General features: G+C 57.5%; 1 protein-coding gene across 1 annotated transcript; it reads left to right on the forward strand.

The window, feature by feature from the left end:
* The first annotated feature begins 265 nt into the window (after positions 1–265).
* Positions 266–10,002, forward strand: SEMA6C (semaphorin 6C). Its single transcript, XM_047084242.1, has 18 exons — positions 266–708; positions 2,470–2,584; positions 2,872–2,935; positions 3,094–3,150; positions 3,506–3,607; positions 3,831–3,921; positions 4,129–4,248; positions 4,429–4,517; positions 4,852–5,069; positions 5,357–5,488; positions 5,767–5,919; positions 6,155–6,328; positions 6,623–6,769; positions 7,017–7,094; positions 7,232–7,287; positions 7,459–7,503; positions 7,876–7,971; positions 8,380–10,002. The coding sequence occupies exons 1-18, from the start codon at positions 597–599 to the stop codon at positions 9,423–9,425; spliced, it is 2,895 nt and encodes a 964-aa protein (XP_046940198.1). The 5' UTR covers positions 266–596; the 3' UTR covers positions 9,426–10,002.
* The last annotated feature ends 2,049 nt before the right edge of the window (positions 10,003–12,051 follow it).

A 12,051-nucleotide genomic window follows, 5' to 3' on the forward strand; every position in this document is an offset into this window, starting at 1 on the left:
ACTCTGTCCTTCCCCAACCCTAGAGAGGGGATGGCTTCCTCGCAGCTGCCTCTTCCCCGGGCACAGCGCCTGAATGGCTCCCAGGGTGCCGTCCGGGTCTGTGAGGGAGGGTGAGGCAGACACGGTGCCCTCTTCCTCCTTCCAGTGCCAAGGAGTCACTATTTATAATTTTAAGGCTTCAGTGTCTAATTATAACTGAGAAGGGGTTAGTAAGAGGGGGGCCGGGAGGTGTCACCTACCGAATGTCCCAGGCCCGCTCAGAAGAAAGAAGAGGCCGTGTGAGGTTTGGAAGGGGAACGGGCGTGTCCTGTCCTTACCTGGGGTCATGCCTGCAGGTCTCACGCCAGCCAGTTTGGGCCAGTTGGAGAGAGAAAGGCCTGGAGTGACAGTGACAGCTGGCTGGGACCGAGGCAGTGCCAGAGAAAGGGTTGATTCCCCCGGCCCACAGGGTCCTCTAGGGTCAGACCAGGGGAGGAGCCCGCCTGGGCCAGGGGGGAAGGGATCTGGCCCCTTCCCCCACTTTTATCTGTCTCCTCTTTCAGGGCCGGCATATGGGTGAGGGGGCACCCCCTGGGGCCTGAGCTGCCCCGCACAGGATGCCCCGTGCCCCCCGCTTCATGCCCTTGCTGCTCCTGCTGCTCTCACTTCCCCATACCCAGGCTGCCTTCCCCCAGGACCCCCTCCCTCTGCTGACCTCTGACCTGCAAGGTGAGTGCCCTGGCCCGACACCCCGCTGGGTGAGCTCTGCACTCCAGACCCCTGTGTAGGAGGCCAGGGTACAGGAAGACACCCAGCAGGGGAAGCAGACAGGTAGAGGGAACGGGCGCTGCTGGCCCTGCTTCCTTCACTTGGAGGCAGTGCGGTCATTTGGTGGTTAAGAGCACGGACTCTCAGCCAGACCAAACCTTAGCAGGTTTGGATCCCTGCCCGGCGACTCATTAGCCTCACAACCTTGGTTAGATTGTTTAACTTTCCTTTGCCTCAGTCTCCTCATCTGCAAAATGAAGAGAGCAAATAGCATTCTGCCTCAGAGTTATGTAGGGATTAAATGAGGCGCCGAGAACACAGTCTGGCACATGGTAAGTGCTGCCTGTGTGTTTGCTATTACTGTTAGGTATGCCACAAAGGTTCAGGGCTGGTTCAGTGGTTCCCCACACCTCTTCCCCCATCTCCACCATTTGCACCACAACTAAGCCTAGGTCCCACTGTGAGGGAAACCATACACCCACTTTTTTCTGAGAAGAACCTTGATCTATTTGCAGGTTCCTGTTATGGATGTAGAATTTGGAGTAATTTTAAGGACCAAGGGACTGCAGTTGGGTCCCTGGGAGTAAGTGTTGGGGGATAAGAATAGCAAACACTTGCATGTGCCAGATGCGGTTCTGAGCACCGTATAAACATTAAAGCATCTATGTCTGAACTCTGAGCTGCCTCTGGGCGCTGATGATCATGGTTGCCATGGTCAGGCCAGCAGACACGGAGGGTGGTCAACGGAGACAGTGACCTGGGACGGCTGAGGTGGCTTCTGAAGAGCTTTGAGGGGATGATACCAAAAGCTGGGAGAAATGGAGTAAGTGCTCCAGACAGGACAGTGTATGGCACGGGAACGAGAGGGGAGCGCTAGCCAGCCCTACAGCCCTTCCAAGAAGGAACTGTGTTCAGCTCTGGAGTAGGACAGACCTGGATCTGAATCCCAGTGCCTTCTACTTCCCAGCTAAATAAACTAGGCAAATTCCTTAATGGCTTTAAGCCTCAGACTCCTCATCTGTAAAGTGGGGCCAATATTAGTATAGTAAAACCTTGCGGCAAGATAAGCAAACATTATTTTTAATTTTAATTAAAAAAATGTTTATCTTTAGAGAGATGGAGAGACGGAGCGCGAGCAGGGGAGGGGCAGAGAAAGAGGGAGACACAGAATCCAAAGCAGGCTCCAGGCTCTGAGCTGTCAGCACAAAGACAGATGTGGGGCCTGAACTCACAAATCGTGGGGGATCATAACCTGAGCCAAAGTTGGATGCCTAACCGACTGAGCCACCCAGGTGCCCCTCTAATAAATTTTAACTTGATAAATGAGCGATGTCTTGTGATACAAATAGTATGTGATACTGAATATCACTTGATCACAACTGAGCCAATGGTTCTTGAAATTCACTTTAATATACGAGTGCTTTGGATTACAAGCATCATTCCAGAATGAATTATGCTTGCAAACCAAGTTTTACTGTATTTCCCTTATAGGGTTGTATTAAACAAGGCATCTAAAATGCCAACATGGTGGTTGGCCGAGGTTAAGTGCTCAGGGCTAGCATTATTTTATTAATAGCTGTATTAATAGTTTTTTTAATACCTCACAACTTGTCTTCCTCATCCACAATGTCCATGGCTGGATTTCATCTGGCTGGAAAGGGTATTGGGGGAGTGCATGGTGTCCTGGCTCAGCCTCAGCACCCACCTCTCTGTGTCTTCTAGGGACTTCCCCATTATCCTGGTTCCGGGGCCTGGAGGATGATGCTGTGGTTGCCGAACTTGGGCTGGACTTTCAGAGATTCCTAACCTTGAACCGGACCTTGCTAGTGGCTGCCCGGTAAACTGGCCGTGGCACTGTTGTGGGGCCGACATGCATGCTCCTGGGCAGACATGGGACCTGCATGGCCACTGCAGCACCTTGCAGGGGACACATGCAGGTGTACAAGCCATGGGACGTGGACATGCTTGGACCCAGAGCGCAAATGCCGAGGCATGGAGTAAGGGGGGGATAGCAGGAGGTCTGCGATGTTTGTCTCTGACCACTGAGCCTGAGCAGGGTGGCAGTAAGGAGCTCAGGTGGGGTGCCTTCGTTTGGCTCTGATCCCTCCTTACCTCCCCCTGCAGGGATCACGTTTTCTCCTTCGATCTTCAAGCCCAGGAGGCAGGGGAGGGGCTGGTGCCCAACAAGGTAAGAGGCATGTGGCAGGAGGTGCAGGCATGGAGATGAGGCCTGGAAAGGTCTGCTGGGGGTCCAGCGGGTGGGAAAAAGAATCCAAAAGGAGCCGTCATGTGAGGGGGCATCCAGCTTGCCCCATGATGTTCCCTCCCTTCTGTCTCTCCCTTCAGTATCTAACATGGCGGAGCCAAGACATGGAGAACTGTGTTGTGCGGGGAAAGCTGACGGTGAGGAGCGTGAGGAGCGGGGTGACAATATCGAGGGGAGAATTTCCCGCCTCTCCAGGCTCTGTCCAGGACCACAGTAGTCCTCTGCTGTGCCCAGTTTTCCCGCCCACTTGCATCTGGGGTGGGGTGGGGGGGATGCAGGAAAGGGGATGAATAGTTTTTGCCTTCCTTCACAGAAGAGCTAGGCTCTAGCAGGCCAAAGAATCTGTCTGAGGTTGCAGGGTAGCAAATAGCTTGGCTGGGACTTTACCCCACATTGCTCTGACCGTCTCAGGGGAGGTGGCCTTACTTCCTGTGGCCCCCTGTCCCAGTCCTAGGGAGCCCTGTCGCTGACCTGGAATTTTGGCTTCTCTAGGACGAGTGCCACAACTATATTCGTGTTCTTGTTCCCTGGGACTCCCAGACACTCCTTGCCTGTGGAACGAACTCATTCAGCCCTGTGTGCCGCAGCTATGGGGTACAAAGGCGGAGGGAGGGGGTGTGGGGCAGGGAAGGGGTCATGATGGGAGTGGGAAGAGAACCCAAGGTGGGCAACCAGCGAGGGTAGGGGAACCGGAGTGTCCAGAATGCAAGGGTCCTGAAGGGGTTGGGGAGAGACGCAAGGGGACGCGGGGAGGTGGGTGATGGAGCCAGACTCCGAGACCCTGATGGTTCCAAGAATCTGTTCCCTCTCCCTCCAGATAACTTCGCTGCAGCAGGAGGGTGAAGAGCTGAGTGGGCAGGCTCGATGCCCCTTTGATGCCACCCAGTCCAACGTGGCCATCTTTGCAGGTGTGCACCTGGGCACGTGAGAAGCGGGCCTGTGGCCGGAGGGGGCTACCACCTCAGCCCTTCTCCCAATTTGGTCTCTCCCTATGCTCCTGAGTGGAAGGTTGAGGTAGGGGGCAGGGCCAGGGTGAGTGAGGTAGGGGTGTAGGAGGCCCAAGAAGCGCCAGATCCCTGGGCCCTCCCCTGACTCCCCCCTACCCGCCCCTCCAGAGGGCAGCCTATACTCAGCCACAGCTGCGGATTTCCAGGCCAGTGATGCTGTGGTTTACAGAAGCCTTGGGCCTCAGCCCCCACTCCGCTCGGCCAAGTACGACTCCAAGTGGCTCAGAGGTCAGGGCGGGCCTGGGGGAGGGAGGCTGCTCTTGGGGAGGAGGTGCAGGGGGAGGACAGGGGGAGGTTCAGGGAGCAGGCAGAGGGTGGTGGTACTGGTACTGTGCTTGTGTGAAAAGCAGAAGGCTGTGTGGGGCCTGGAGTCTCTGAGCATGCTGTTTCCTGTCTCCGCCCCCTCAGAGCCACACTTCGTCCATGCCTTGGAGCACGGAGACCATGTCTACTTCTTCTTCCGAGAGGTCTCGGTGGAGGATGCTCGGCTGGGAAGGGTAAGGAGGTGGGCACCAGGGGTGGGTAGCTAGAGAGTTCTGCTGGATCCTGAGGAGCCAGTCAAGAGTCAGTGAAGAGCTCCTGGCCCTAATCTCCACCATATAGTCCCTTGGACTCTGAGCCCCAACTTGGAGTAGCTCCCAGCCCTCTGCCCCCACATCCTGCTCTGTCCCTCATCCTTGACCCCAACCGATCTACCATGCTATACCCTTCCTTTGCTGTGCCCCTAACATTGGTCTCTCGGTCCTCCAACACTCCAGATTCGTGTCCCCGCCACTGGCCCTGGGGCCCTCCCTGTTCTCCTAGTCCTGGCTCTCCCCCCCCCCCACCCAGGTGCAGTTCTCCAGGGTGGCCCGAGTATGTAAACGTGACATGGGCGGCTCACCTCGGGCCTTGGACCGCCACTGGACATCCTTCCTGAAGCTGCGGCTCAACTGCTCTGTTCCTGGAGATTCTACCTTCTATTTTGACGTCTTACAGGCCTTAACTGGGCCTGTGAACTTGTATGGCCGCTCTGCTCTCTTTGGGGTCTTCACCACGCAGACCAATAGGTTAGTAGTAGACTAACCGACATGGCCCAATCTGTCCCTTGTCCCACCAGCGTCTGAGCCCCCCTCCCACAGCCTGCTGATGCCTTATAATGAGGGGAGACTCCATTCAAGGCCAGTTTACTATTCTGTTCATTTTTTTTTCTCCCAGCATGGCCCCCAGAGACTGTCTCACCCTCTCAGGCTCCACGTCCTAATATGGTGCATAAGGGCAGCTGCCGTGTCTCACCTGGGAGGGGCTGTGCTATCCCTCCCAACCCCCAGCCCACATCCTTTTCTGGCTCCTTCAGCATCCCTGGCTCTGCGGTCTGTGCCTTCTACCTGGATGATATCGAGCATGCGTTTGAGGGCAAGTTCAAGGAGCAGAGGAGTCTGGATGGGGCCTGGACACCCGTATCTGAAGACAGGGTTCCCTCCCCCAGGTACCCAGGATGGGGGTGGCTTTTTGTGGGGGCAGAAGCAAGCAGTGTGTTCCCACATGGGATTATGAAGAGAGGGTCTATGGGATTAGGGGGAGGGGGCTCAGTGGGTTGGCATGGGACTGGAGAGCTGTGGAGAAAAGGAAGGCAGTAGTTGAATGTCTGTGTGAAGGGGTAGAGCAAAGGTTACCAATCATGTTTGGGAGCAGCTGGGGGGGTGGGGTACTTAACTAAACCCTGGGTCCCCGTCCTAACATGGCTCCTTTCCATGTGCCTACCAGGCCAGGATCCTGTGCAGGTGTAGGTGTGGCTGCCTTGTTCCCCTCTTCCAGAGATCTCCCTGACGACGTCCTGACCTTTATCAAGGCTCACCCACTGCTGGACCCGGCCGTGCCACCTGCTACCCATCAGCCTCTGCTCACCCTCACCAGCAGGTATGTGGCTAGACAAATGACAGCTACTGCCCAACTCCCCCCCCCCCCCCGCCACTCTCTGTCTCCGACCTCACAAGCTAAATCATATTGGTGGGAAGAAGAACCCATGAAAGTGGAAGGGAGAGCGAGAAGAAGAAAAAGTCTGGGCGGGAGGAAGCACCCGGAAGTGGGCACCAGGATACATGGGCCGTCTTCCACTAGTCAGCTTGCCCTGACCCAAGGCCTATCCCTCCAGGGCTCTACTGACCCAGTTAGCTGTGGATGGTAGGGCTGGTCCCTACGGTAACACCACAGTCCTGTTCCTGGGCTCCGAAGATGGGACAGTGCTGAAGGTACTGCCCCCAGGGGGGCCATCAGGGGGCCCTGAGCCCATCCTGTTGGAAGAAATCAATGCCTACAGCCCTGCCAGGTGAGGCCTTCGTCTGGCAGTCCCTCCCAACCCCCCCCACCCCCCTTGCAGAGCAGGAATGGGAAGTGAGGTGGTGGATGGAGATGTGGGGGGATAGGGTGGGAACTCCCCAGAAGCTATAGGGTATAGGGATTTGGCAAGAAGCTGGGTGGTTTGGTGGGGCAGTCCTATGAGTTGTGTTCAGGGCTTGTGCACCTCCCCACCTTCTGTTCTTTAACCCCACCCCCCCCCCCCCCCACCGGGAGACAGGAGCCTCACCTGCGCCATCTCTGATTCCTTCTGGCTCCATCCTAGGTGCAGTGGGAAGCGGGCGGCCCAAACGGCACGGCGGGTCATAGGGCTGGAGCTGGACACTGAAGGTCACAGGCTCTTTGTGGCTTTTTCTGGCTGCATCATCTACCTCCCTCTCAGTCGGTGTGCCCGGCACGGGGCCTGTCAGAGGTGAGAAGAGGCTGAGGGCAGGCCTGCCTGGGGAGGTTCCTTGAGCCGGAAGGAGCATGGGGACACAGGCATGGGGGGTGGCAGAGAAATGCAGGGGAGGGTCAGGAGGGAGGGTTGCCTGGAGCATTCTGTAGGTATGCAGCAACCAGGGACTAGAATAGGAATCAGGGTAGGCAGGATGGGATCTGGGGCTGGGGCATGGGCTGTGATTAGAGGGGAGAGCCTCAGATGTCTCCGTCTCCCCCAGGAGCTGTCTGGCTTCTCAGGACCCATACTGTGGATGGCACAGCTCCAGAGGCTGTGTGGATATCAGGGGACCCGGTGGGTAAGTGAGGGGCCCCTGGACCTCCTGAGGAGAAAGCTCCCCACTACTAGGAGAGGGAGCTGAGGGCCGGGGCAGGGGCTGGGGGGCAAGATGGATAACTGCACTGAGACACCCCCATCCACCTCATTTCCTTCTAGGACTGATGTGGATCCGGCTGGGAACCAGGAATCCACGGAGCACAGTGACTGCCAAGGTAAATGGCCAGGGCAGGGGTGGCTGTAGCCACAGCTGCACATGGCTCTGAAGGCCCTCAGCGACCATCCCGGGTGTGGGTTTCTGTCCTTCTGTAGCACAGTCACCCCTTTCAGTTCTTCTAGAAGCTTCCCCTGCCCCTGTCTTCACCCTCCGATTTCCTTCTTCATAGATGGAGCTACTGGGAGTCAGTCTGGTACAGGGGATTCTGCTTATGGTGAGTCTGGCTATTCCAACTTCATCCCCCCTTGCCCGGCCCACACTCACCCGAGTCTGTGCTCCCTGGCAGCAGCAGACCAGCACCCCGGACCCACTGAGAGAGTCTCAAGGGTTAGCATCCTCCACACACCTGGCATATAGCTCAGTGCTTGGCATACAGTAGGGTGCTTAAATAAATAGTCTTTGAAAAAACTACATGAAAGAATGCCTGCATGGTGAGCCCTTCCCCATGCCCAGAAGAAAGGAGAGGCTGGAGTTCTGGACTTTGGGGTTCCAAAGGGGGTGGGTGGGGGTGGGGAGGACCCTCTGAATGGGTGTCAGAGGTGGAAAACAGGAGCCTCACTGGCTCTGACCTGGTCTCTGTCACCAGTGCTTCTGGGTCCTGGCCCTTCCCTTGAGACCCCCAGCCCCCTCAGTGATGCCCACCCCCGGCCCCAGTCTTCCACTATTGGAGCTCACACTCAGGGTAAGGGGGCTGGTTGGGAGGGACAGGAGTGAAGTGTGGGGCTGCTGATTCTTGAAGAACTCCAAGCCCCTCACTGACACGTTTGATGCTCACTAATGCCTGTCTGGTGTCCCCTCTCCCCAGAGCTGGGCATCTCCTACCCACCTCCTTCTGCACTGGCAGAGTTTGGCACCTGCTCTTGGCATGGCTCCAGGGGCCAGAGCTGGGTTGGGGACTCCCCAAGGCCCAAGCTCTAGCCTGTGTGTGAGGGCTGGTGTGATGGGCTGTGCGTTGAGGGGTCAGGGGAGGTCATTCTGAGGAGGGTCAGGCTGTGCTGGAGCGGAGGAGGCGAGCAGCAGCGGGAGCGAGGTGCAGCGCCCTCCCACACCCCCCTACCTCGGCTGAGCCTCCCTCCTCCCTCTCGGTCAGCAGGCGTGCGCCGGGACCTCCCCCCAGCCTCAGCCTCCCTCTCCGTCCCCATCCCACTCCTCCTGGCCTGTGCTGCCGCAGCCTTCGCTCTGGGCGCCTCGGTCTCTGGCCTCCTGGTCTCCTGCGCGTGCCGCCGAGCCCACCGACGTCGGAGCAAGGACGTCGAGACTCCGGGGCTCCCGCGCCCTCTCTCCCTTCGCAGCTTGGCCCGGCTACACGGTACGGGCCCGGAGCCGCCGCAGTCCAAGGACGGAGACGGGGCGCAGCCGCCCCAGCTCTACACCACCTTCCTGCCTCCCCCCGAGGGCGTGGCCCCGCCGGAGCTGGCCTGCCTGCCCACGCCGGAGTCCACGCCCGAGCTGCCGGCCAAGCACCTCCGCCACGCCGGGGGCCCCTGGGAGTGGAACCAGAACGGGAACAATGCCAAGGAGGGCCAGGGCCGCGTGCGGGGCGGGAACGCGGCGGGCGGCCCCGCGCCCCGCGTGCTGGTGAGGCCGCCGCCGCCCGGCTGTCCCGGGCAGGCGGTGGAGGTCACCACCCTGGAAGAACTGCTGCGCTACCTGCACGGTCCGCAGCCACCCAGGAAGGGGGCCGAGCCCCTGGCCGCGGCCGCGTTTACCTCGCGGGCGCTCCCGCCGGAACCCAGCCCCACCCCCACCCTGTTCGCGGGCCCCAGCCTCCTGCCCCGGGAGTGTGGCCCGCCGTTGAGGCTGGACGTGCCCCCCGAGGGCAAGTGCGCGGCCCCCTCCACGCGGCCCGCCCTCTCCGCCCCCGCTCCCCGGCTAGGGGTCGGGGGCGGCCGCAGAACGCCCTTCCCCACGCATCGTGCCCCCCCGGCCCTGCTCACTCGGGTGCCCTCGGGGGGCCCCTCTAGGTACTGTGGGGGGCCCGGGAGACATCTTCTGTACCTGGGCCGGCCGGAGGGCTATCGGGGCCGCGCCCTAAAGAGGGTGGACGTCGAGAAGCCGCAGCTGCCCCCGAAGCCGCCCTTCGTCGCGCCCTCCCCCCCGCCGGCCATCCCCAACGGCAGCCATTTTCACTTTTAAAGGGAGCTGCGCTGCGTCCTCCAGTTGGGCCCCTGAGGCCCGCGCCTTCCAAGGCCAAGAGCATGGACGCGTCTCCAAGGACAGTACCCCTCCCTCTCTCCGCGTTCCACACCTCCAGCCTTTCTGGACTCTGAGAGTCTCCTGGGGTCTCAGCCCGCCTCGGGTTTATTTATTGACTGTCTTTCCCCCTGTCCTCGAGAGAGGAGTGGGAGGTGAGAAGCTCGCCCCCTCAGTGAGCCAGCTTTTCGGGGGGAACTGGCGCACTCCTACTTCCCCCTCCCTCAGCCAAGCTGCCTTAACTCGCCCCTACGGGCTTCCTCCATAGACTGAGCCGCGGGCGGGCCGCAGGACGGATGGACGGACCGACGGGGCTGGGGCCGCGCGCGCGCTGTGTACGGAGTCCTCGGGCCTCCCGGGACGTGCCTCCTCCTACCGTGTAGGAGCCTCCGCTTCCCAATACAGCTTTTTGTCCCCGAGTCGTGCCTGACTTTCCTAGCGGAGGGGGCGGGGCGGGAACCGGTCCGTTCGCTAGGCGCCTCTGCCCCCGAATCTCTGCCTTTATCTTGGCCTCGCACTCTCCCGAGTAATTGGGATGGCTGCGGTCCCACCGGGGTTAATCAGGAAAGGTTTCCTGAAGGAGGCAAGCAAAGAAATGGTGTGTGGCGATGAACCGGGGCCCAGGAGACCCACGGCCAAGCTTAGGTGGGGTGGGGAGTGCACCGGAGCACGTTCCTGGATCGAGGACGTTTTCCTAGCTTGTTCCATGGGGTGGGGGAGGGTACTTTTTGAGAAATAAAAGGAAGCTGCAGCGCAAGTGATTTACGTTTCACAACAGGAAATCTTGTCCTAAAGAATTTGGAGTCTGGGTCGCATGATCGGGAGGCTGCACTGTCGGAGGCAGGGGCTACCCTTGGCAGTTCCCTAAGGAGCAGTTAGTTTCCCTTCACAGAGCGGGAGGGAGTATCCAGAGCGTCTGTTCCCTTGCACGCATGCGTAGCCTCCTCTCGCGGAGGAATCTTCGGCTGCACACCGTGTGCCGACGAGGTTCAGCTAGCGGGTGCCCGTTCGGTTGTTCATCTAGCTGGGGCTGGCTGAAGATACCTGTCTGTTACCCCGCGGGCCAATGGGAGGGGCTGACAGGACCGTCTGTCCCGCCCACTACCTCGAGTCTAAGGGCTCTTAAAGCCTCTCGGGGGCGGTGGCTGCTTTTGCGGATTTACAAGTCCGGGGTTTTGCCGGCGCGTGGCCCGAGTATCCGCCCAGTTGGAGCCCTAGGCCGCCGTCCCACTGGCGCCGCCTGGAGGCCGGCCCAGGCCCTGCCGCTAAGGAAGCCTTGGCAGTCCATTGCCCTGTTTGCCGCGGAAGGGCCTTTGATGGGAAACCGCTGAGAACAATTTGGTGAAGAACGGAGATTGTTTCTTGCTCCTCCCTTGACTACCTGTAATCCTGACAAGTCACAACTTTGCCCCAAACCTCAGTTTCCTCATCTGAAAAATGGGGTTGAGAGGCTCAAGTAATGATAATGTATGTAAAAATACTTTCAAAGGAGAAAACACGGTACCTTTTGAGATGGTGATTCTTCCAAACTCATGCTTAGGCGTCCTAACTTTGCGATCTTCTAAGCAATCGGTTTCCCTTTATATCCTCACAGTCTTAATAGATTTTACCCTCAATGTTTTTTGAAAATTACCCTCTGAACTTTCCTCACACCTTGTTCTGCCATATTTGCTCTCTGCAGTCTACCCTCTGCTTGGAGCTTGTTCTCCCAGGTTGGAGAGGTCCTTTAGGTCTTAGTTTAACCCTCTTTGGATGCCTTACATAAACCAAGATGTTTGAAAACCGTCGCTAGTTTCCTAGATGGTGAAGGAGAGCAAGGGAGGAGCGGAGAATCTTTCCAAACACGACTTCACTATCCTCTTCAAACCAAGGTGTTAAAGCCAGGACAAAGAAAAATGTTAGGGCTGCATCCTTTCTCAGTCTTCTGTTCTGAGGGACAAGGCTCAAAATACTTCAGTGCTTGCTCTGAAGGTGGTCACAAGAAAGGGGTAAATGTTCCTCAAGTTTATAGACTCAAAAGAGAGGTGCAAGAGAAGTTAATCCTGTGACTCTGTGCAGGCAGCAGCAATTTACAGGTTAAAGTCCTTGTTTCATTTTAATCATGAAGGGTGTTCATTTATTAACATTTACAAAGTATGACGGCTTCTCTAGCCTAAAGAGTGGACTAAACTGGATTCTCAGAACCTTCTCAGGGCTAGCAAAAGCAACTATGTTGCACTGAGAACGAAAGTCTTGGACTCTGCCACTTTAATAGTTTTGTGTGTGACTTTGGCAATTCGATTAACCTCTCTGAGCCTCAATTTCTTTTGTAAAGGATGTATGGCAACAGGGAGGTTATAATAAAGCACCATATAAATACATAGGTTTAAATTAAGTGCTTTGTGGGAAAAGCCCCAAATAGATTACTACCAAGTATGCAATTCGTTAATACTCATGAAATACCTCACCCTGGTAAAGAGTAGTGAATAAACTAAGGGAATGAATTCAAACAACTTATTGACACTGACAACAGAGGGATAAACATGACCTCTTAATTTAAGGATACTTAAAGATAATGTTGATACACTTT

The sequence above is a fragment of the Lynx rufus genome, unplaced genomic scaffold (assembly GCF_022079265.1).
Source record: "Lynx rufus isolate CCGP_SWC_20201006 ecotype Redwood Valley unplaced genomic scaffold, mLynRuf1.p SCAF_2, whole genome shotgun sequence".
NCBI classification, from domain to species: domain Eukaryota; kingdom Metazoa; phylum Chordata; class Mammalia; order Carnivora; family Felidae; genus Lynx; species Lynx rufus.

Excerpts from the sequence above, each read along its gene's own strand:
- SEMA6C (XM_047084242.1), top strand. The coding sequence starts at position 597 with ATGCCCCGTGCCCCCCGCTTCATGCCCTTGCTGCTCCTGCTGCTCTCA. Across the intron at positions 5,920-6,154 it reads CTGCTCACCCTCACCAGCAG|GGCTCTACTGACCCAGTTAG; the intron begins GTATGTGGCTAG and ends CTATCCCTCCAG. Across the intron at positions 7,504-7,875 it reads TACAGGGGATTCTGCTTATG|TGCTTCTGGGTCCTGGCCCT; the intron begins GTGAGTCTGGCT and ends CTCTGTCACCAG.